Below are 25,198 nucleotides of genomic sequence, written 5' to 3'. Positions count from 1 at the left end.
AGCTGGCATTTATGGAGCGTCTGATAAACGCTGCCTGCAATAGAGCCCCGTGCAGTTCAGAAAGCAATTTCAAATACATTTCCTCATTTCATACACACAAAAGCCTGTGAAGTAGGTCAAGTATTAATATCGCCTGCCTTTACAAGGAAAATGTAATTACAGATGGAAATGAAGGCTGGGAGCTGCCTGGCGTCCCACTCAGGATCACACAGTCGTAGATAGTGGAGGCCTCATGGCCTCCCACACTGCCGTAACCAGCCACCTCTCGGGGGTCTAGGGCGGGGGAAGCTGTGGTTAGGGTGCAGTGGGCAGAGGTATAGACCCTGCAGGCAGCTACCTTCTGGCAGAGAGTGAGCTGTGGATAGGAAACTCATTTCCTGGATAATTCCCAGGCTCCAGCGTGACCGGGATGTGCCTGTGAGACGAGCACCCACTTCCCTGAGAGATTGTGAAAGGAAGAGGCACAGAACAGCCAGAGAGTGGGGTTGAAGCAAGGGAAAAACTGGGCCCTGGAGAGAAGGGAGGGCTGGCTTGGCTGCAGAGGGGCTGGTGAGGTGTCCTGGCAGAGAACTGGTAAGACCAAAGGAGGGAGGGAGGTGTAAGCCCCCAGGGTCTGGGTGGCAGGGATGAGGGTAGGGTGTGCAGAAGAGAGGACCCAGGGGGACCATCTGGGGACCTGAGTCAGGTCCCCGGGGCTGGATTTGACCTTTCTCCTTCTCCAGCCACCCCAGGCGCCCAAAGCCCCTGCCCATCTCAGTTCCTCCCAGCCCGGAGCCACTTTTTCAATACCCACCCCGCCCCCCCCCCCCCCCACCCCACCATCACTCCAATTGCTCTGTTTAGAGGAGCAAAAACCAGCCAGGTGTTACCAGGAAATAGTCTAATTAGCACTTACTGCTGACGATTTCGTTCTTTTTTTTTTTTTTTTCCTTTTTTACACTCTGGACATTTTTTATTTGCTAATCATCTCTCAGTTCAACCAGCGCAGAGCTACACGCGATTTACCTTTTGATGTTCACAGAAGAGAACTCTTGAATTTCAAAGAGTGGGCAGGGATTCAGGGGGAGGGGGACGCAAATCGCATGAGAAGCTACAGCCGTAATCAAACCTCATTAGAGGGTATTCTTCCGGCAAGTTTTCCTTCTCTCTCTGCCTCCCTCTCCCCTTACCCTCTGATTGGAGGGCTGGTTGTTGAGTTTGGCATGTTTGCTTTCGATGATGGTGGTGAGGTTCCCCTCGCACCACCTCCTGCTCTCCGGGTGTTCACCTCCCAGCAACAGTGGGCTCAGGGGCTGGGGCTGGGGTTCCTCTCTCCACCTCACTCTAGTTGCCATGGTGAGAATTAAGGCTCCATAAATAAAGGTAGCTCCAGGGGAAGTTCTCCTCCTGGGAAGTCTCTGCATCTTGCTTTGAAAGGAGGGCTCACCAGAAACAGGGCTTGGTGAGTGCTTCTGCCAGGCCTATCTGAACCCCTCCCCACTACACATGGGGCTCTGGGTGCCCTGTGGTAGGTGGCATGGCCCAGGAGTGTTTCTGAGGAACCGCACGGTTTGGTGTGTTTAGAGAAGCAGGATGCAGCCATCTCAGTCAGGACTGAGACTCAGAATAAACACGGAAACCTAGTCTTGCCTGGAGGCAACAGATTCCCAGCTCAGGAAGGGAGATGAAGTCAGTTCAAAAATCACCGCTGATCCAGAAAACAGTAATAACTGTTACAGCTTTTTATCACTGTTATCAGCATATCCTGTGCTGAATGCTTTAGAAACGTTCCCTTTAATTCTTCCTACAGCCCTATGAATGATGGATACTACTCTTATTATCCCCGTTTCACGGATAGGAACACTTTACTGCACAGAGCAGGAAAGTAACCTAGCCAAGTTCACACAGCTTGTAGTAAGTAGCTCCTAGACCACAGCTGCTGAGGGCCGGGTTCACGTCTCCCTCGATCCGCATCACGTACGCAGTGCCTAGCACAAAGTAGGTGTGCACTAAACATCCTTGGAGGGAACGGTCATGGGCTAAGGTGCAGCTGCACTCTGGCAATACAGAGAGTAGCTTGACGAGGCCACTGCCCCTGGGAGGTAACCATCTGGAGGGGCCAGGAAACCAGCCCTCAGAGTCAGGCTGCCGTGAGAGATGCAGGAAGCTTCAGATACAAACGGCTGAGGGATCCTGGAGGAGGAAGCAATTCATTCTCACTAAGTGGACTGGAAAGCTGTTAGAGAGGAAGTGACATTTGAATGGGTCCTTGTGACATACGAGGGGCATCTCATGCTGTGACAGCAGTAGGGGAACGGGCCTCAGTTGTAAGACGCAGGATGTCTCCAGACAAAGGCACTGGGCGTAAGGAGGCTGGAAGTGGGGCTGGATCCAGACTGGGAAAGGCCTTGAAGAGCGTGCTGAGGATTTGGGGTGTAGTTCGTGGGGAGCCTTTTTGCCAACTTCTCTATTTGCGTTAGTGAGGGAAGTCACACGATTGAAGAACAGATCTGTGCTTCAGACAGCTCACTCTGAAGGTCACAGGAGGATGGCCTGGCAGCAGGTCAGGCTACTGCAGAATAAACAGGCAGTGGTCTGTTCCCTGGTGGTCCACTTGTTAAGAATCTGGCTGCCAGTGCAGAGGACGCGGGTTCGAATTCCTGGTCCAGGAGAATCCCACATTCTACTGAGCAACTAAGCCCACGCGCTGCAACTACTGAGCCTGCTGCACTCTAGAGCTCGTGTTCCACAAGAGGAGCCAGCGTAACGTGAGGCTGTGCACCACAAGGAAAAGTAGTCCCTGATCCTCACAACTAGAGAATGCCTGCCTGCAGCAAAGGAGACCCAGCACAGCCAAAAATCAAGAAATAATTTTTTTTTTAAAATATGTGTTTAAAAAAAACAGGCAAAAGAGGCTGGGCCAGAATGGAGGCATAAGAGGTGAAGGTGATCTGAGTGATATTTTCAAGGAGAACCAGCACATTCTTGGTCATTGGTGTGATTCAGGATTTCGGGGAGAGGGAGGGTTATTGAGGGTGGCTCTGGAGCTCTGGGTGCTAGGTGGGTGCTGGTGATATTCACCAAGACAACGCAGTTATATCCCAGTGGCTCAAAGGTGAGCATGTGACTAGACAAGTTTTTGGGTTGCTTGAAGCCTTTATTCTTCAGATACAATGGCATCTACTTAAAGCTCAGGTTGATACGTAGATTTGACTCTAGAAGTCACAGTGATCTTTCCTCTTTCCATCTCACAGCATATTAAACCGCACCCCTATGAATCTCATCCAGGAAATCATATTAGTGGATGACTTCAGCAATGACCGTAAGTACTACTGTTGTCCTGGACTATGGACACAAGTGTCTGTTTCCAGGCTCTGCGTCGTGGGCGAAGGTGAACCTGCAGGTTCCCTGGGGATGGAGGAAAGCCTGGGTTTGTAGTAGGTGTGGAGGACATTGAGCATCCCTGCGGGTCAAGGAGTCCATGAACCTTACATTTGGGAAACAGTGTCTCAGGTCCTCTGCTATGAGTCTTTGAGGACCTAACCGGATCTGAATTGTATGTTCTTAATGGGGTTGGTGGGGTTCCCAGGTGGCACTAGTGATAAAGAACCCGCCTGCCAATGCAGGAGACATAAAAGATGTGTGTTCTATCCCTGGGTTGGGAAGATCCCCTGGAGGAAGGTACGGCAATCCACTCCAACATTCTTTCTTGGAGAATCCCATGGACAAAGGAGATTGGTGGGCTACAGTTCATACTGTCACAAAGAGTCAGACACGATGGAAGCAACTTATACACACTTGGTTGTGTATAAGGGATTGGTATGTGTATGCATGTGTCTCGCTGCCCCCAACCTGTTGATGCATTCCTGGATTTGAAGAGACACTGCACCTTCAAAGAGCCCCCAAGCCCTAAAGCAATACCCGTGAATAGAGGTTCCCAACTCCTGTGCTCTGATAATCCACCAGCATGAGCAAGGTCACCTACCCTCTTCCTCTCATTCTCATAGCAGGACTTGTGGGGTAGAGGGGGCTCTGTTTTTGGGACATCCCATCACTTGGCCATGACACAGTGAGCAGCTGCCTTCCAACTTTCCAACCGCTGGTCATTACCCACCTCCTAGCTATCCTGCCCAAGCACCTGGGTCCCACCCAAATTCACAGTCCAAGTCCACTTTCCCCGAGAAAAGCGTGCGGGAGTTTTCAGATGCCTGTGTGTTCAGTTTGACAGGTACAATCATTGCAGAAGTGTTGTGACCCTTCAGGTATGTAGTGCTTAGGTGTGTAGGAATCAAGCAGTGCTGATTCCTGCCCAAGAGCTGGCGTCACAGCCTGGGTGCCACTGCAGGCAGTCAGCCACATCCAGGCAGAACTGCCTCTTAGTGATGAACCAGGGGAAGCAGGTGATGGCCTCTGGGGACAGCTCTGAGTCCCAAGGGAGTGGAGTCTTTCCACACCAGCCCTGAGGCTGAAAGTTTGAGTAGGAGCCACTACCACACAGGGGTCTACTGTCAGAAGGCTGGAAAGCCACGCACCTAACATAGCCTTAGGAGCTTGGGAGTTCTGCACAAGTGGCTCATGCACCTGATTCAGGGCGATCATATCGGACTTGAGTTCTGAAACTTGGTGATCTGATCTCCCTTCCCCAGTGTGGAAGGGGTTGGAGGCAGGGAACCACTCACCGTGTCTGGAGGTAGCTGGTACTCAGGCTGGAGATTGGAAACACTGCTGAATTTGCTTAGAAGCAGAACAGCTTCAGTGGTTAGAGCATCACCTCTGGAGCCAGCTGCCTGGCTTCAAATTCTAGACCTGTCACTGGCTCACTTACTAGCTATGTTCCTTGGGCAACTTATTGGCTTCTACGTGCATTGGCTTCCATATAAAATGGAGATAATAATAACATGTGTATGGTTTATATGAGGATATAAATGTGTTGATACATGTACGTGCTTAGAGCAGTACCTGACTCTGAGGAAGCCCCTGTAAGTCTTTGTGGTCACTCTGTAGAGTCCAGAACCAAGCAGAGACGCTAAAGGTTGGTAAAACCAGTGACGCAAAACCACAACTTATGATAACGGAGTTCAGAGCCAAGAATTGGTAAGGCAAAAGTGTGCTGGGGCAGGCAGGCAAGCCAGGACAACCCAGGCTGAGTGCCCAGGATGGGTCTCTTGCTCAGCCCCACACACTTCCCCCACGTGGAGAGTTGAACCAGCTCTGCATGACGGATATACTGGAGAGATACTCTGATAAATAGGGTCTCCTGTATTGAGTCCGTGAGCTGAAAGGAAACGCCATAGTTTGTCTCATCCATTCTCTGGCAGCTCAGCATCTTTTTCCTAAACCCTACCAAAGTGAACAAGACTCCCACCTCATGCTTCAGATAAGCTATAGAAAAGGAGAACTGTCCCCAGGTGACCATCTGGCAGTGTTCTAGCAAGTACGCAAGTGCCAATGTGTGACTACCTTCTCCAGAGGTCCCTTACAGCCACTTTGCAGAGACCGGGCCATACTGTATGTGGTTAGCCGTGGTCAGTCAGCACCTTCCAAAGCCCACAGCACCCTGGAGTCAGGACAGGGCAGTGTGGTTAGGGGTAAGGACGAGAGGCAGGGTGCCTCACCTACTCCGCTGGTTCACCCCTAGCCCCGGGCGCTCAGTCACATGACCTCTTGTCTTTGTAGCCGAGGACTGCAAACAGCTCATCAAACTGCCCAAGGTGAAGTGCTTACGCAATAATGAGCGGCAAGGTAGGTCTGCACTGTTGAGTGGGCCCGGGGCAGGGAGTGGGGACATGTTTGGGTATGTGTTCAGGGTGGTCTCCTTGGATGATGGAGCGACGGGGGCACTTCCTTGGCTGACTGTCCCTCCTGCAGGTTTGGTGCGGTCCCGGATCCGAGGTGCTGACATCGCCCAGGGCACCACCCTGACTTTCCTCGACAGTCACTGTGAAGTGAACAGGGACTGGCTCCAGCCCCTGCTGCACAGGGTCAAAGAGGTGAGAGAGGCGTGCTCCGTGTCCCCCTTTCTCCAGCTCAGCACTTCATATGTACCCACAGTCCCTTGGGAAGTGGAGCGGGGAGCAGATTGCAGTGCCCATTTTATAGATGAAGAGATTGAGGGAGAGCGGCCTGCCTGGGGTCACGCAGCAGACAGTGATGGAACAAAGCCCAGGATGTCTTCTTTACCTCACAGTGTCACCTACCGCAGGCCTGCAGGTGGGGCACCAACAGCTGGAAAATGACGCACACAGCTTCCTGGGCAAGAGAATGGCCCGAATCAATTTTTCCCAGATGTTAGAAGGTTCCAGGAAGGGAGCCCTGATGCGTGCCATTTGTGAAAAGGAGGCAGAAGAATTAACAGGGCCTTGTTACCCAGTTCCTGAGGCCCCCATTGTACCTCCAGCCATGTCACTTTCACCCAAAGACCAAGACACAGAGGGCTAGATGCCAAGAGACCTGAATTCCTTGCCTCTGCCTGCTGTTATGTTATTCTAGAATTCTGTCTGCTTCCTCTCTGTGTGTCTCTTATTCCTCTTGAAAGTGAAAAAAAATTTTTTTTAATTCTCCCATCAATATTTTATATCCCCCGAAATCTATCCACCCTCCACCCCTATCTACAGAAGGCCCTGCATTTTTAGATGCCAGTGTCTGTGACTGGCATTCATGCTGCTCATTTTCCCCCTGAGTTACTGACTCTGCAGCTGCTCTGTGAAGTGGGAAGCCAGGTATTTTTTAACATATACATTTCACAGATGAGGGTACGGCTTCAGGGACAATGATATAACTTGGACTGATATTCCCTAGCTGGTACCACCAGCCCTGAGACCTTCAGTGTCGCCTCAACAGCATCTCCTTTGTGCTTTGTGCTGTGGTTATTTCCCTTCTCGCTCTTCGAGGTGACCCATTGACTCCTACCTGCAAAGTGACAGTGTCAGGCAATGGAAGAACTGAGACACGTGAACTGCTAAGAAATCCCTTCCAACTTTGTTCATCCGATGAGAGAACCTAGCTGGATGTACAGAGTTCTTACACATGAGCCTGGATGTTACAACCCATCCCATGGCCACTTTCCTTAAAGTTGGGAGGGCTCATATACGTGTGTGATGGTGAAGAGGTCTGGATGGAGACACGGTAGGTTATGAGCAGACCAGTCTGTCGAGGGGCCTCACCAGGCACTGGAGGCCCTTCCGAGCTCTCCCTCCCTTGTGCTCCATGTGTAAATGCAGCCAGCCTCCCGGGTCTAATACTCTTCCAAAGTTGGGCTGTTCTCTCCCGCTGACTGTGCCCCGACATTTCCAGTGCTTCATCTCCCACCAAGTCCTTCCTGTCCCGGATGCCCTTCCCTTCCTTTTCACCCCCCCTTGCTCTCCAGGGCCTCATCCATGTCTCCTCTCCTCCAGGAAGCCTTTTCTGACTGTGTGGCCAGCTAGGATCACTCCCAGAAAGAATTGTCCATTTGGCCCCACAATTTCCTTTTCTGGGTTTAGCTCTCTGTCTCTTCTAACAGATTGCAAACCCAAAGAGGGCACCAGTCACCTCCTGGTGGTCCTAGAGTAAGGTGCTCAGTGTTTGGAATGATAACAAGAAACTACATGCAGTGGGAAGTGATACACTTGGAACAGGAGGAAAATGTGCTTGGTTCCTGACTGTAAATTAATGAACGGGTATTTATTGAACACTTGTTTTGGGCAGGGTTTTGAGGAAGAATTGGGGGTGGAGCACTTAAAAGGAATCCACATCCTGCTTAAGTTCCCCAATCCAGAAGCTCTTCAAACCATGTTGTTTAGGGTTGTTATGGAGACTTCTTTATGTAGTTGAGCTCAGTCTCTCCTCTCCTTGGGGGTGGAAAGAAGGGAGGTCAATGGGAAAAGAAATGTGAGAGGGCTGGGGGTGGGGCTGAAGTTTCCAGCCCTTTAATCACAGGGCTGGTTCCTCTAGAAACCAGCCTCCGTCTTCAGAGAGTCACCTCATTAGTATAAACTTAGATATAATGAAAGAGGCTCATTATGAGAAGAAAAGATGTTCCTGTCACCCCAAGTGAAAGTGAAAGTGTTAGCTGCTCAGTCCGACTGTTTGCGACCCCATGAACTGTAGCTTCTGTCTGGATTTCTGTAGCTTGCTGAAATTCCTCAGGCAAGAATACTGAGGGGGTTGCCATTCCCTTCTCCAGGGGATATTCCCAACCCAAGGATCAAATCCAGGTCTCCTGCAGGCAGATTCTTTAACTTCTGAGTCACCAGGGAAGTCCCTCCTGTCACCCCAATTAGTTAAGAACTTCCAAGAGTTTTAAGAGGAACAAAGGCCAAATATATTTCTTATTATATCACAGCACAGTGTATATTGCATTTTATTTATCCACTTATCTACTAATGGACATTTGGGTTGTTTCTGCCTTCTCACTATTGTGAATAACGCTGCTGCAAACATTCATGTGCAAGGTTTCCCCTGAGCACCTGCTTTCAGTTCTTTAGGGGACATACCAAGGAGTGGAATTCCTGGGTTGGTGGTGATTCAGCGTGGGATCTGTAGGGACCTCCAAGCTGATGTGTCCCTGCCGGATGCCATCCTCAGGCAGCCTTAATGAACCTGGAGGCCCTTCCCTTCCCTGTGGCTCTGAGTCCACCTCAGAAGCCCTCTTTGAAAAATGTCCTCTTGTGCATCCCTGGCCAGCTTCACCTGCACAGCTGTCCTCCTGTAGAAGTCATACAGCCCAAGAGTGAGCTCAGCTCCCAGGGCCGAGCTCCCAGTCCCCATCGCTGTCTGACCTAACGCTTCCATAGTGGAGGACTGCTCAGACAAACCCTGACTGTGGTCCCGCCCTGCCCCTGCAGACCCCGACTTTTGATGATGAAACGATTCTGCTGAGACACCCCTTTCTGGATGGGGAGTGTGGGTGTGTGTCAGCCTCTGTTTCCATGTCTTTGGATGTGTCTCGTCTCAGAGTAAGACATGATTTGATCTTGTGAGTGCAAGTGGAAATTTTCAGCTGTAATTGGAGTTTGGGATTTTCGAAAATAGAGATAAGAGAGAGGCTGGGCTTGAGCTGTCAGAAGCTGTCCTCAGCTGGTGTTTTCCACATGGAAAATCTCCTTGATTTCCCTTCCTTCTCTTCAATTACTTGATGATACTTGAAGCAAGCACCACGTTGTTGGGTTTCTTTAAACAGAGTCTTCTTCCCTCTTCTCCTTATCTACATATTCCTTTAGTAGGAAAAAAAAGCTTTTAAGAAATTTCCATCCCAATAGCATTTGGCAAGTTGATATAAATAATGGCTTACATAAGCTTCAAAGCCCTTTCCCATGCTTTCCTCTCTTGTTTTCTTCCAAAAGCCCTGTGAGGATGGCAGGATAGTTTTGCAAATTATAGATTGTTTTTGCTTCATAGATGAAGAAGCAGAGCTCCTCAGAGTTGCTGCTTTGCTTTAAGGTCAAATGTATTCTGCATGGCAGAACCAGAATAGGAACCCAGGTCTCTGGCCCTGCTCCTGCTCCCCCATCCCTCCCTCCAGGCTAACAGAGACCCCACACTGTCATCCTCTGCTCTCCTGTGCACCACCTTCCCCAGACAGCAGAGACTTAATCATCTTTGTGCCAACCACAGTCCCTAACCCATAGGTGCTCTAGTAATGCTGGTGGATGCAATGAGTGAACGGTCATCTCTGGAAGTCTCTTGACTGCCCATTCACAATGTGGTTTTAATTATGGTGGAGAAAGAGGAGACATAACTATAGGGGTGATTGATGGCCATCGGCTCTCAGTGGGGGTGGGAGGTGGGCTTGGATTTGTGTCGGGGAGAGGGCAGGGCCCTGTTCTGGATCTGTCAGGCATTCCACCAGATGCTGCTGGAGCTTACCTGCGGACCTAGCCTTGAAGATACAGCCACCTAGGCACAGAGGCGGGAGCCTGTGGGGATCTGGGCATCTTTATGGAGAGTACATCCATCTCTGGAGAAGGCAATGGCACCCCACTCCAGTACTCTTGCCTGGAATATCCCATGGACAGAGGAGCCTGGTAGGCTGTGGTCCATGGGGTCGTGAAGAGTCGGACACGACTGAGCGACTTTACTTTCACTTTTCACTTTCATGCATTGGAGAAGGAAATGGCAACCCACTCCAGTGTTCTTACCTGGAGAATCTCAGGGACGGGGGAGCCTGATGGGCTGCTGTCTATGGGGTCGCACAGTGTGGGACCCCACACTGAAGTGACTTGGCAGCAGCAGCAGCATCCATCTCTGAGCCTACAGAAGGCAAGGCCATGTTGCTCAGCCATAATTGGCCCACCTGCTCTGTCTCCAGCCACTGACAGTGTCCTCAGAGGGAGTTCATAGCTGCCCTCTTTCACCCAGTGCCAACTGAACACCTGCTGCCCAGCAGGCTCTGGACTGGGGGGTGGGCAGGGGCTGCTGAGGAATGCAAAAATGGAGCAGATGAGACCCCCGAGGTCATTCAAGAAGCTTGTGTCCTGGCTTTAAGAGGTCATGTCTAACATGCCCTGCAGCCCCCTCTTAAGGTCTTGGCTCCACACATCACTTAGCCCCAAACATCCCTCTCTGCCTAACTGGCCCTCCATTGTGTCTGAACCAAGAAGTTGCCCCAGCTAAGTTGTGATGGGGATAATGGATAGAAATGCTCTGAGAGAGCTTCCCAGGTGGCGCTAGTGGTAAAGAACCTGCCTGCCAGTGCAGGAGATGTAAGAGACGCAAGTTTGGTCCCTGGGTTGGAAGATTCCCTGAAGGTGGGCCTGGCGGCTTACTCCAGTCTTCTTGCCTGGAGAACCCCGTGGACAGAGGAACCTAACAGGTTACAGTTCATAGGGTCACAAAGAGTCGGACATGACTGAAGCGACTTGGCACGCACGCAAGCAGAAACCCTTAGAACTCAAAGGAGAGTACCCAAGAGCCTCTCGTAGCCCCAGAGGCTGTGCCCGTGGGTGGCTTCTGGGGAAGTCTGTGGCCAGAGCATATAAAACCAGCATTTTATTTTGCATTTCACTTTCCAGATATTGAGGAGAAAGTTTTAAAAAAACAAAACAGGATTTCAGTTTGGGGTTTCTAAGACCGCCCTCACGTTCGATAATCCACTAGGCACGCATGGTTGCTCTGTGTTGCCACAGGAGGGTATGGATTAAAATCAGCAGCAGGAAAAGGCGCATAGGGGCAGTTCCAGGCGTGATCATCCTAGAGCTGGTGTGTGGGCAGCACTTGCTTCCTGCCGCCAGCACGTGTGTCAGCACGCATGGAGAACTGCCACACAGCGAAGCCCACCTCAGCCTTGTTGTCCAGGGTTTTTACTGGCGGTCAGCCGTGTAGACGTGACTGATCACTGCCACGGTCTCCATACCCCTGCAGAGGTTAAATTGAGTTGGTACCACATGGCCCAAGGCTCTCACCGCACATCTCCTTGTCAGCAGAGTCTGATATAGCCCAGGGCTCCCAGGTAAAGAGAGACTCTTTTAAGCAGAACAAGTCAAGGGCTTAGAAGATGCCTCTCAGGGGTTGGGTAAGGCCTAAGGCAAGGGCTAAGCATATCTCTAGGTCAGTCCATTGCTGCACCAGGGCCTACCTAAGGATTTGGTGAAGCTGCAGAGGCCAAACTCAGCAGACAAAGGCAAAAAGAGGACTTTGTCAGACCCACAGAAGAAAGTCAGTCTCTGAACTTCTGAGAACATTTCAGATTTCAAGTCAGGAGTGGGTTGTGTCTCTGTGTAGAGAGTGGTGTGAGTGGGGGTGGCTGTGTGTGCATGCAGTGTGTATACACACCTGGACACACGATGGCAGTGGCCCCAGAGCAGTGTGGCAGCCAGTCAGATACGGCATTGACTGTGCTGGAAGCATCTGTGCGCAGACGGGGATGCGATGCGCTGAAAATGAGCATTTCCTTCCACGGGAGCCAGTTGGCTTCAAAGGCACCTTGTCACCGTCAGAATGAGTCCTGTATGGAGACCGAGGCTAGATTAAGTCCGTGAACATCAAGGCAGGTACTCAGTGATTCTGAGCTTAAAATAAGAAGACAGCCTCATTTAGGGGAGAGATTGAACCAGGAAATTAAATCGCTGCAAGAGAAACAGAAGTGCCTGCCCATGCTGACCAGGACAGGGAGGGGCAGAGGACTGGAAAAGTGGTACTGCCTGACTGGTCCAGGCCCGGCTCCTCCCAGCTCCTGGACTCTCATTCATCCTGCCCTTGGGGCCCAGTTTCCCCTCCTCCACATCAGTACTGGAGTGTTCACCCAGCAGTAAGGAGCCTTTTAAAACTACATGTAATGCCTTGATGGCCCCTGAGAACCAATAGATTTGTCTTGCAGATTTTGAAACTATCCCCTTGATGACTTTGATGCTTATCAGCAGGGTAGCCTGGGGGAAAGAGCAAGTGCTGAGGCTGGAAAGCTAGACTGTTGTTTAGTTGCTAAATTGTGGTAGACTCTTTTGTAACCCCATGGACTGTAGCCCGCCAAGCTCCTCTGTCCATGGGATTTCCCAGGCAAGAATACTGGAGTGCGTTGCCATTTCCTTCTCCAGGGGATCTTCGAGACCCAGAGATTGAACCCGCATCTCCTACAGTGTGGCAGGTGAATTCTTTACCACTGAGCCACCTGGGTAACCCAGCAGAAACTAGATTCGGCCTATTATTGATGGTCTTGGATGCTGGGCTAAGGAGTTTGAACCTTATTTTCAAGGCAGTTCAGGTTTTTAGCTGTTGAGCTGCAGAGTGAGATTTGAAAGTCAAGTGTGTCAGCCACCTGTAGAATGACAGGGGAAGGGGTGAGAAGGGGGTGGGGGAGGGCCAGGAGTTCATTGCCATTGCCTATACTCCAGGGGTGAGGGGATAAAGAGAGAGGTTCCATTCAGAAGAGCAGTTTTAGAATTACAGTCAGCAAGGTTGATCCAGTTGATGGGCAGAGGTGGGGCTTCTTAAGTTAGTGCTGGAGAGGAAGGGGGACGTGTTGACAGAAGTAGGGAACCAAGGGAGGGAACGTGTGCGGGGAGGCTGGTGAAGGCGCCCCTGCGGTGCTTTGTGAATCTGCACGGAGGGGCGGCTGGAGTACTAGATGTGCTGAGTCGGGAAATGAGGAGCAATATCGGGGCTGAAGTTACAGATTCGAGTATCACAGGTGACAAGTGAAGTTAAGAATCTCTGGAGACGCTATTCTCAACTTGCCCATGAACCATAGGCATAGAAAGTTAAGTACTGGGAAATTCCCACTGTGAGGGGAGCTGTTGAGGTCACCTTTCCAGCTGACTGTGTCCACTGCCTCCCGAGAGCCCCGTGACACCGAAGGGCCCCCTTCTTCCTGATGTCCCTTCCCTCAGTGAGCAGCACACTCCAGCCAGCCTCCCCGTGTCCCCACCATGCCTATATGGCCACGAGAAGGTGCTCAGGAGTAAAGGAAAGTGTCTGATGGCCCACTTTATACATGAGAAATGTTGAAATGCAGAGAGGGAAGTGCTTGGTCAAGGCCCTTAAACCAGTCTCCGGCCCTCCCCAACCCTACCCACCCCCCCATCCCAGGCCTGCCTCCCTGATGCCACCATCTGAGTGAGGGCCTTCTGTTTTCCAGGACTACACGCGGGTGGTGTGCCCCGTGATTGACATTATTCACCTGGACACCTTCAACTACATTGAGTCGGCCTCAGAGCTCAGAGGGGGTGAGTGGGGCCAGCCAATGCCCTCGCCCAGAGGGACTTTTTTCTGCTAGTCATTGCTGCCAAGGGAGAGAGAGGAAAGGTCTCCTAGTGGTTTTTCTGGAGCCGCCAGTCCTGCATCCTGTAATGTCAGTAGCTGCAGGGTGGCCCTGACCATGGGGACTGTGCATGGAAGGATCGGAGAAGGGGCAGGTCACCCCAGGGCCTGAGGATGGGAGGGAAACAGGGCCCCCCTCTGCCCCGCCTTGTAGGGCCTGCATTGTTCTGACACCTCAGCGCTGGGTGCCTCTCTCTCCTTCAGGCCCAACACAGTTGTGCCCAAGGCTGACAGCTGGCTCCCAAAGACCGATTGGGGGTGATTCAACCCCTCACAGACCTCCTGCTTACACCTCCCTCTCCCAAGACTCATGGCCAAGGGCCGCACTCTGGAACTGTCTATCATGTCCCCCGTGGGTACCACTGTTGGGGTCTCTCAACTCCCACTCTGTATCCTCTGCCCTTCTTCCCTAAGTCCACCCAGCAGAGAAGGCTCAGAGAGGCAGGAGGGGCTGGAGAAAGAGAAGAAGCCATGGAAGAGAAATCAGGCAGCTCTGTTGCCAACCAACCTGGGTGAGACCTCTTATCCCAGGACCACCTCGGAAACTGGATATGTTCATGAGCCCGAATGAACAAGCTTTGCAGGTGCATCAGAGAGACTGAGTCAACCACGTGGATGCTGTGTTTCAGGGTTCGACTGGAGCCTGCACTTCCAGTGGGAGCAGCTCACACCAGAGCAGAAGGCTCGACGCCTGGACCCCACTGAGCCCATTAGGTGAGTCAGGGCAAGGGTGGGGTGGGAAGATTCATTACCACTTGGCCCTTCCCTCTGTCACGTGCTCTAGGGAAGCTGTCCACAAGAGAGGCTCATAAGATTGGCCGGAAACCAAGAGGACCTTTTGCCAGGCTAGCACCACTTTTGCCTTTATTTTGGGAGGTTTCTGTCCTCGTGGAGATTTCTGCTGGAGGGATGGGGGCTGGTGGAGACCTGTGCTGAGGACTGACTCAGCATCGTTCACATCTGCCATGGTGTGCTTACGTGCATGTGCGCTAAGTTGCTTCAGTCGTGTCTGACTCTTTGCCACACTATGGACCATAACCCGTCAGACTCCTCTGTCCATCGGATTCTCCAGGCAAGAATACTGGAGTGGGTTACCATGCCCTCCTCCAGGGGATCTTTCCAATCCAGGGATCAAACCCGTGTTTCTTAAGTCTCTTATGAACTCCTAAGGTGGGCTCTTTACCACTGGCGCCACCTGGCAAGCCTTGATGTACTTACACTTGCTGCTAAATGTTGGAGCGTTCCACGTGGTCGCATTTGAGCCTCTGGCAAGGGGAAAGAAGGTTCCTCAGCCTCCAGGTCCTGGATGTCAGGATTCAGCCCAGGAGGGTCGATGAGTTGGTCATCAGCCATTGCTGTGGGTAGGGGCTGCTGTCACGGCGTGGCCACTGCTGCGTGCTCACACACATGACTGCTGTGTCCCGTGTGAGAACACCACAGGGGTGTCAGCTCTGGGCTGCTTGTGTGGTGCTGTAGATGGCCCTGTCCTGATCTACATTCTAACCTCCAGCCCCCACTGTGACACACAGCACAGTGGCCGGATGGCTGCCTGGGGTTCGGGCTCATCTGAGGGCTTGGCCGTCCATGTAATGGTCTCAGCATCATGTGTGTGGCCTTGATATTCCTAAGACTGGAGGGTACGCGTGTCCCAGGCCTGTTGGGAACCTCCAAGCCCAAACTTATCTGTCTCCAGTGGGGCCTCAGGAGGCCAGCAAGTGCTTGAGGATGTGGTGAGAAGACCAGGGAACTAGAATTGCTCCTTCTGGAGAAATGCAGAGATGCCCTGGGCTCCTCGGGGACACCTCTGCATCTCGGGGCCTGCATTGAATAAATGTCTGATCATTCTCATTGAACTGTGTGTGTGTAAGTTGCTCAGTCGTGTCCGACTCTATGCCACCCCATGGACTGTAGCCTGCTAGACTTTTCTGTCCAAGGAATTCTCCAGGCAAAAATACTGGAGTGGGTTGTCATTCCCTTCTCCAGGGGATCTTTCCAACCCAAGGATCGAACCTGGGTCATCCGCATTGCAGGCGGATTATTTACCATCTGAGCCACCAGGGAAGCCCTCTCAATGAACTAACTAAAGTCAAATAGAGACCTAAAGGGCTATGAAGAACTGAGTGGTGACAGATGGACAGTGGAGATTGGGAGAACCCTGCAGTGGAACCTCTGTCGCAAGCACCAGCCGGCCCCTACTCCCTCCTCCAGCCTTCACGATCTGGAGTGATGCTGAGAGGGAGATGGGAGCTACGTGGCACAGCAGGTAGAGCCTTTGTTCCTCGAGGAAGAGCAGAGCCTTCTGATCATCCTGAGGGCCATGCAGCGCAGCAGTGCCCCGGGGACTCGCCACACTCCCAGAGTCACCTGATGTAGCAGTAGGCTGAGGCAAGGACAGGGTGGCCCTGGTTTCCCTTCTCTGTCCCCGGGGTGGGGTTCTTGGGGCCGGTTCTCTTCCCGTGGGAATGCCTCTGCTCATCAGAGGACAAGTGTTTCCAGTCGTCAGAGGACAGTAGGATGTCATGGCATCGGGAGACCGAGCTTCTGACCTGCTCCATATCAACTGACTGTTTGACATGAAGCTCCCTTCTCTGTCTGGGCCCGCTGAATGAGGGGCCTAGTCCCAGGGGCTCGCCCTCCACCCCCAGCCCAGATACCCGTCCTTGTGCTCATTGGGTTGTTTGACTGGATTCTGCAGCCCTTTCCTTTCCAAGTAGCTTCTTTGGAATCTCTCTCAGCAGTCAAGGAAAGCGGAGGTGGGGAGGGCCCCCCAAGGAAAGAGAATGAAGATGAAGGCTGCTGCAGCAGGGCGCCACAGGCTGCGTGGCTTAAACCATAGAAATGTGCTGTCTTGAGTTCTGGAGACCAGAAGTCCAAGTTTGAGGTGTCAGCAGGGTGACGTTCTCCTGAGGGCCGTGCCAGACCCCATCCTGGCCTTGCAGAGGGCCACTTTCTCTCTGTGTCTCCTCACCTCATCTTCTTTCTGTGCATGTCTGTCTCTGCAGCTGAGTATCTCCTGTTTTAAGGACACCAGTCCTATTGGATTGGGACCAGCCCCATGACCTCATTTTAGCTTTATCACTTCTGTGAAGACCTTTTCTCCAAATAAGGTCACATTCTGAGGTATTAGGGGTTGCGTCCACGCCAAGTCGCTCCAGGCGTGTCTGACTCTTTGCGACCCTGTGGACTGTATAGCCCACCAGGTTCCTCTGTCCATGGGATTCTCCAGGCAAGAATACTGGAGTGGGTTGCCATGCTTTCCTCCTGGGGTCCAGGGGGATCTTCCTGACCCAGGGATTGAACCTGCATCTCCTGCATTGGCAGGCGAGTTCTTTACCACTTTCGCTAAGTGGGAAGCCCACTGGGGGTTAAGATCCCAACACATTTTTCAGGGCACATAATTCAACCTGTAGCAGAAGGGGAAAGAGGTGGGAGGGGAGAGAGACCAGTCTCAAGAAACAGATGTGCCGTTCACACTGTTGCTCCAGCCCGTCTTCTGTGCCCAGTCAGTGGCCCACAGTCCCTGCCCTCTGTTGTGGGGCTCTCAGGAGATCCCCGCTGGGCAGGGCCTGTGAGAGAGGCAGGGAAGGCTGGACTGAGCAAATCGGAAACCCCCCACAGGAGGTGTGCAGATGAGCGAATTAGCCTGTCTGCAGGATCAATAGATTTATAGTCAATGGGAAAAGTCCCAGAGCGTGTTCTTGTTTGGGGTAAGTGGACCATGTGTGGGTCTTTCTGAAGAGGAGCAGAAACAGGAAGAATATGGCCTCAGCGTCAGGACAGAAAGGGCAGAAGAACATGACCGTGGTCCCCCTCCCTTGACTGACCCTCTCTCTTTTCCTTCCAACTGCATAGGACTCCCATCATAGCTGGAGGGCTCTTTGTGATGGACAAATCCTGGTTCTACTACCTGGGGAAATACGACACAGACATGGACATCTGGGGCGGGGAGAACTTTGGTGAGTCTCTGGTTCTGCATCTTGGGGCCTGGCCAGGGGTCTCCGTGTCCTTGGATCACCTGGGCCTGTGATGAGGGCCAGGGAGAGGGACAGCAGGTCACTCCTTTGGGGGAAGACCAGGTGGGGCATCAGAGGAGTGGTTGCTGGAAGTGGGGAGGAAAGGAGATTGTTTTTCCATGGGGCCACATGGATGCTGAGGACCAGGGAAACATGCCCAGGGGACCCTTAGGGAGAAGTTGAGATGCAAACGCCAGAAGGACCAAGGAAGAGCGCCAAGTCCGAGGGTGGGCTGAGGGCAGACCTGAGCTAGGAGTGCTGAACTTTGGAAATTTAGAGTTGGAAGGAGACTGGGGATAAAAGTATGAGGAAGATTGAAAGCACTGCCACTAACATCTGGATCACATCTGTTGGCTGCTCTAGGGGTATAGCCTGGGTTAATGAGGAGGGCCTGAATAGTCATTAGACGGACTGATGCAGAAGCTAAAGCTCCAATACTTTGGCCATCTGATGCGAAGAGCCAACACATTGGAAAAGACCCAGATGCTGGGAAAGATTGAGGGTGAGAAGGCAACAGAGGATGAGATGGTTGGCATCACTTATTCAATGGACATGAGTTTGAGCAAGTTCCAGGGGATAGTGAAGGACAGGGAAGCCTGACGTGCTGCAGTCCATGGGGTCACAAAGCATCGGACAGGACTGAGCGACTGAACAATAAGAACTGGGTGACTGCTACAGAAACTCTGGAGGCGACTTGCCCTTACCTTTTCTTGCAAAGTGATGCAAAGTGAAGGGGATGGAGGAGCGGGGTTCCAGGCTCTAGAACTGTGCAAACTGATGGCCAGCTGTGGCCACAGTGGCATAGGGCTGCCATATACAGATACAGGAGAAAGTAGTCAGAGGCCCATTCCGTCTTGCTGATGACACTGACTGACCCTCCAGTTTCCTCATGTGTTAGAAGTGTAACACACGGGTGCGTGGGGGTTGTTGTGGAAATCCATGCAGGTACGTCTGTAAAAGCTCTGGGCACCATATGGACACTGTCCGTGTTAGTTACTGTTCCTTCCCTCCAGCAGGTGGGATCTAAGAGATGACCAGTATGTAAGCTGTACAAGGCAGGGACTTGGTCTGTTTGTTCTTGGCAAGCTCCGTACGGTGCCTTCTGCGAAGGAGGTTTCAGTAACTATTTGATGAATAAACCAGAGGAGAGGAAGAGGAAGAGTCTGGGATATCAGGGCTGCTTCCCCCTCTCTGGACACCGGGGAGCATGTTTGGCACAGTCACCCCCCGGCCAGTGGTGCGAGCCAGGAGGATGATCCATGGGGCTCGTCCTGGCATTCAGTGGTAATGCCAGGCATTGTCCTCTGCCATTGTTTTCTCCCGTCCCTGCCTCCAGGCTGCTTTATGGCTTTCTTCCTCAGTCACCAAGAGTTATTTCCCGGAAATTTATGGCTGTTGGCCTGACCAATGGCATCTGTTCTCCCAAACCGGGCCGTGTAGAGAAATCCATCAGAAAAATCCGTCTTCTGCCATATGGGGGCCAGATTGGAAACTCCGCAAACAAAGAAGAAAACCCCAGCTCCTACAAACCAAATATACTGGCTGGGACTCAGTCCTGAGGTCCCATGAGGGTCTTTGGAGTAGAGTTTGAGGTGGGATCTCCCTGCATCAGCCCGGGAGAACTTGGAGCCAGGTACACCCTTGGTGTTCTCAAAGGGGACGAGATCTCTCTCTCTCTGAACAGAGCCCATCAAATGTCCTGATGTTCACAGTACCTCTCATGATTCTTCGTGGTGTGCTCTAGCCTTTCTTCCCATTCATGGAATCCTTTCTACAGCTCTTTTGATAGATAGCAGTCATCCAGTGTCCGCTTGAATGCTATTTATGATGATGTGTTTGCTGCTTCATAATCTGGCAAGTTCTGTCATTGAGAATGTTTGTGTTGAATTATTAGTAAATCTTCTAGGTCAAACCAAAGCCCCGCTTCCATCTGTTGGGCCTTGTTCTGCCCTGTGGACCCTCACAAAGTGTGTGTGGTCCTTCCTTACCACGGCAGCCACGTGTAGATGCAGGCGGCATGTTATTTTCAATGATGTCACATTCTGGTCCAACCTACCAGTGTGTCTGCGCTAAGTCGCTTCAGCCATGTTTGACTCTGTGTGACGCTATGGACTGTAGCCCACCAGACTCTTCTGTCCATGGGAATCTCCAGGCAAGAATTCTGGAGTGGATTGCCATGCCCTCCTCCAGGGGATCTTCTCAACCCAGGGATGGAACCCGCATCCCTTATGTCTCCTGCCCTCGCAGACAGATTCTTTACTACTAGTGCCACCTGGGAAGCCCCAGCCACCAGTACCATCTCTTCATAGCAATGTTGGCACACATCTACTCACATCCAGGGTGATCCCCTCTAGTTGGCTTCCCAGTGGCCTGGCATTAACAAGTGTTGATTGGAACAGGAAAGTAGAGAGAGACTTCAGGGGAGATGTGGGAGAGACATTTTATAATCATCACAAAATGTTTTAAACCACACACACAAAAAAAGAACCCTGCAGACAGCTATCACAGGAAATACTGTTTTCTCCAATTCCAACATTCCATTTGTTAGAGCCAGCTCCTAGCACTTTAAAAGTCATTTCTGGACATTTTTTTTTTATAGCATTTTACATGCCAGAAAAAGCAATGCTTTTTTTTTTTTTTAAGAAAAATTGAAGTATAGTTCATTTACAATACTGTGTTAGTTTTAGGTATACAGCAAAGTGGTTCAGTTATATGTATACCTATAGATTCTTTTTCAGATTCTTTTCCATTATAGCTTACTGTAAGATATTGAATATAGTTCCCTGTGTTATATGGTAGGTCCTTTTTGGCTATTTATTTCATATATGGTCATGTATAGATATTAATCTCAAATTCCTAATTTATCCTTCCCCCACCCTCCACTTTCCCCTTTGTTAACCATAAGTTTGTTTTCTATGTTTGTGAATCAGTTTCTGTTTTGTAAATAAGTTCATTTGTATAATTTTCTTAGATTCCACATCTATGATATGTGGTCATATGATATTTGTCTTTTGCTGTCTGACATTTCATTTAGTATGTTAATCGGTAGATCCATCCATGCTGCAAAAATGGCATTATTTCATTCTATTTTTATGGCTTAGTAATATTCCATTATGTATATATATATATATATATATATATATATACATACATATCTCTCTATCTATGTATAGATGTATGTACATATATGCGCCACGTCTTCTTTATCCATTTGTCTATTGATGGCATTTACGTTGTTTTCATGTCTTGAATGTTGTGAATAGTGCTGCTGTGAACATGGAGTGCATGGGTCTTTTCAAATTAGAGTCTTCCATCTTTTCTGGATATATGTCCAGAAGTGGGATTGCTAGATCATATAGTAGCTCTATTATTAGTTTTTTAAGAAGTCTCCGTACTGTTTTCCATAGTGGCTACACCTACTTGCAATCCTACCAGCAGTGTAGGAGGGTTCCCTTTTCCCCACACCTTCTTCAGCATTTTTATTTATAGACTTTTTGATGATAACCTTTCTGACCAGTGTGAGGTGGTACCTCACTGTAGTTCTGATTTGCATTTCTCTAATTATTAGTGATATTGAGCATCTTTTCATGTGCCTGTTGGCCATCTGTATGCCTTCTTTGGAGAAATGTCTGTTTAGGTCTTCTGCCCCTTTTTTGATTGAGTTTTTTTTTTAATATATCAAGTTATATGAGCTTTTTGTATATTTTGGAAATTAAGCCCTTGTTGGTTACATTGTTTGCAAATACTTTCAGTTCACAGGTTGTATTTTCATTTTGTTTGTGATTTCCTTTGCTGTGCAAAAGCTTATAAGTTTGCTTAGGTTCCATTTGTTTATATTTGCTTTTATTTCTTTTGCCTTGGGAGACTGACCTAAGAAAACATTGGTACTATTTATAGCAGAGAATGTTTTGCCTGTGTTCTCTTCTAGGAGTTTTATGGTGCTATATGTTATACTTAAGTCCTTAAGCCATTTTGAGTTTATTTTTGTGTATGATGTGTTCAAACTTCATTGATCTGCATGCAGCTGTGAAGCTTTCCCAACACCACTTACTGAAGAAACTATCTTTTCTCCATTGTATATTCTTGCCTCCTTTGTTGAGGATTAATTGACCATAGGTGTGTGGGTTTATTTCTGGGCTCTCCATTCTGTTCCTTTGATCCATATATCTCGTTTTGTGGGGAATAATAGCAGGAAGAGATATCTCTTCTTTCCCAAGACATGAAATTTCTGTGTGTTCCAGGTGTGGTTGCTTTTGTTGCATTGATTTGATTTCACAGCACAAAGGCCCATGAGATCACTGGACAAGGCTCCGGCCACGGTGACTGGGACCATCCTCAGTGGCGTGCTGCCTCACCCGCCCATCTCACTTTCATCGTTTGGGAGCGACCTCAGCAGCCACTTGAATGCCAACCCTGCTATGCACTCAAGCAGCGTGACCCTGGTGCCATTATTCCCACAAAGCGTGTCTAAGAGGAACTGAAGAGTGTTGATAATTACATCTGCAGTTCAACATAGAAGCAGGCTTTAGGGAAATGTGGCTTTTAGCCTTTTTTTCCCCCAGAAGTTGTTTTGCATTAATATTGGATGTTTAAACTCTAATTTGCGTAACACAGGATGCATGAAAAATATCTAATACATCTACCCACTTTAGCTTTTGGTCTTTAGAGATGAAAGGAACCTATTGCCCAGTAGAAATATGTGTGTGTGTGTGTGTGTGTGTGTATGCACATGCATGTGTGTATATGTGTGTGTCTCTGTGTATATGTGTGTGTGTGTGTGTGCGCGTGCATGGTGGGAAAAGGTGTACATTTACAAAGTGGAGGCCTTGGTACATATATGAGGGGAGAATATGGGATTTCTGGATTTGAAATGGAAGTGGGTGGCTTCCAAAGCGTAGCAGATACAACAGACAATACCGAGGAAAGAGAGATGAGCTGGGTCCCAGAGAGGAGCCGCTGCCACCACCTCCCCCATCCCCAGAATGTACTCAGGGACGTTAGGCTGTGTCAGGCTTGGAGGGTCACGTGTGTGTCAACATGGGCTGTGCAGTCAGACAGGCCTACTTGTGAATCCTGTGGTCATCTCTGGCTGCGTATCCCTGGGAAAGTTACTTTCCCTCACTGAGTCTGCAGATGTCTACTGCGTCCTAAGCTAGGACAGCAGCCCGGATTATCCAGGGGGCACCCAGTCTAATCAGGTGGGCCATTTAATGCAGAGAACTTTCTTTGCCTGGAGAGAGAGGAGATGGAGCAGAAGCAGTTGAGAGATTCACAGCCTGGGAAGGATTGTCCAGGTATGACGAGGAAGGGACCACGTGGAAGGAAGAAGGGGGCTCCTGACCTACAGCCAGGGAGGAAGAGAGGACCTCAGTCCTACAACTGTGAGCAGCTGGGTTCTGCAAACAAGCTGAGTGAACTGAAAAACCTCAGAGCCCCCAGACAGGAGCCCGATCCTGCTGATTTTGGCCTTGAGAGACCCTCAGCAGAGGGCCCGCCCAACCCCTGCCCTCCCCGCCCCCCCAGGCTAGTATGGTAATTTGTTAGGGCAGCAGTGGAAACCGTTAAGCTCCCAGGGCCGCCCGCCTCCTCTCTGGGCTGAGTGAGCAGGCTTGTCAAAGGAGCGCCCTGTCAGACCCGCAGCGACAGCGGATCCCTCCCGCTTTCTCTTCAGCCTCACCCTTTCCAGGTTCAGGGGCTCAAGAGAAGAGAAGTGGCCTCACCTGAGACGAGCATCCAGGTCTGATGAAAAGTCATCTTCCCCCCCAGGTGGGGCTGCTTGCCAAGCCCCAGGCCCAGGTGCGGTCCCTTAAGACCACCCATTTCCAGAGGCATGGTGGAGACGTAAAGGGTGTGTGCCGTGACATTCGCTGGACGGCCCGTGGTGACCGTGGTGAGCCTGTGCTTACACCTCAGAAGCTGGGAGCCTGGCTGCAGCCCTGGCTGTCCCCGGTGACGTGAAGCACAGTTTTGCTCTCAGGTTCAAGCCTATCCTTTGTGGCTCAATAAGATTGCTTCTACTCAAGTCTGTGGACTCATTAAAAATTAAAACAGAGGTTTCTGGCCAAGTGGCCCAAAGAACGTAAAGATTTTTTGAAAGGAAAATCTTTGTCATCGCATTTGTCTCTGTGGACTTATGAGCGACTGTCTCCTTCTGCTCATCACTATCCACCCCAATCCCTTTGTCCTCACAAGATTTCACCTTGTCCAGTGCTAAGTGGCTGATGCTGTTAGATTAAAAGATATCTGTGTACAGTCCGTGAGGCTCCACTCAATATAGAGAGCCGGGTCTAATGCTCCCTTTGCTTTTGTCCAGAAACCAGGCTATCAGAGGAAATTCCAGCCTTGACCTGTATGGCTGACAAGTGGCAGAGGATTTGGTGTGATTCTGGGGGAGGGAGCTGTCTCCTCTCGCCTGAACTCCTGTCCACCATCACGGCTTGTCAGGTGGACGTTGGTTCTGGCCAAGGGTTGGGGTTCTATGAGTACTGATAAAGCTACTGATCGGTCGATGTGGAGATAGAAGGGAAGAGCTGAGAACAGAGAGAGGGTGAGGAGGGCAGTTTCTTCCCAAGTATTAATCTGAAGTTTAAAGAAAATAAGGTAACTGCACCCCCAGTGTGGATGGAATAACTACACACCTCCCCGCCTGGAATTCGGAGCGGATTTAGGTCTGCATGACATTTGTCATTGGGGTATGCGGGTGCTGACTCAGCAAGAACCACCTCCTCCCCCAAACTCCCTACATTGTCTTTTTGCTCCTTCACATGAGAAAGTGATGACTTTGCAGGAGCTGCTGACAAGTGGAGGATCAGGGCTGTACCTGGGGAGCCCGCTGCTTTATGCCTCGGTCTATGGCCCCCACTGCCTGGGGCTTTGGAATTACAAGGCTTTCCCAGAGGCTTCGGCATAAACCTGTGAGTCACTGGGCCTGGCTCCCAGTCCTGGGAGGATGCACAGCGTTATCCTGCAGTTGTGGTGTAGATATTCGTAGGATAACTAGAGGGATGTCCTAGGTCTTAAACACTTCACATTGTGGTACCCAAGCATCCTCACACCTCTCTGAACACTTCAAGCTTCCTCACTCAGACTGCCTTGACTCTGGCCGCAGTACAGCAAGGCACGCTGCTCAGGTCATCTTGGTTACGACATTCTGGACTCCAGAGCAGAAACGATCTTACTGCATCTCAGGCTGCAGGCTCTGGGGACATCAGTTAACCAGAAGGAGAGTTGAGACAGGCAACTGTCAGGAGTGGATGAAGGAGTAGATGAGGTAGAAATGGGACAGCTGGTTATAGATTGGCCTCTCTCGTTCATCTGTGAGTGCCCTGAAGTCAGTATCTTTGTGCCTACAGCAATATTGGCTGATGGTGGGTGTTCACACTGAGGGAGGTGGGATGAGGGCAGGGGCAGGAGTTTTGAACCTGGGGAGATGCGCTTTGAATGCTAGCTGCCCATCAGGACTGCTTCTGCTTTGA

At 50.6% G+C, this 25,198-nt stretch overlaps 1 protein-coding gene across 1 annotated transcript in view; it reads left to right on the top strand.

Annotated features, from left to right (window-relative positions):
• GALNT14 (polypeptide N-acetylgalactosaminyltransferase 14) overlaps positions 1-25,198 on the top strand; it is a 218,361-nt gene that overhangs the window by 170,887 nt on the left and 22,276 nt on the right. Inside the window, exons 4-9 of the mRNA XM_068974553.1 lie at positions 3,234-3,301; positions 5,656-5,721; positions 5,848-5,969; positions 13,529-13,616; positions 14,340-14,424; positions 17,563-17,666. Of these exons, the coding sequence (XP_068830654.1) occupies positions 3,234-3,301; positions 5,656-5,721; positions 5,848-5,969; positions 13,529-13,616; positions 14,340-14,424; positions 17,563-17,666 (533 nt within the window). The remainder of the gene's footprint in view (positions 1-3,233; positions 3,302-5,655; positions 5,722-5,847; positions 5,970-13,528; positions 13,617-14,339; positions 14,425-17,562; positions 17,667-25,198) is intronic.

This window comes from Capricornis sumatraensis, chromosome 1 (assembly GCF_032405125.1).
Source record: "Capricornis sumatraensis isolate serow.1 chromosome 1, serow.2, whole genome shotgun sequence".
In the NCBI taxonomy this organism is placed as follows: Eukaryota; Metazoa; Chordata; class Mammalia; order Artiodactyla; family Bovidae; genus Capricornis; species Capricornis sumatraensis.
This window is presented reverse-complemented; position numbering and strand designations above follow the sequence as displayed.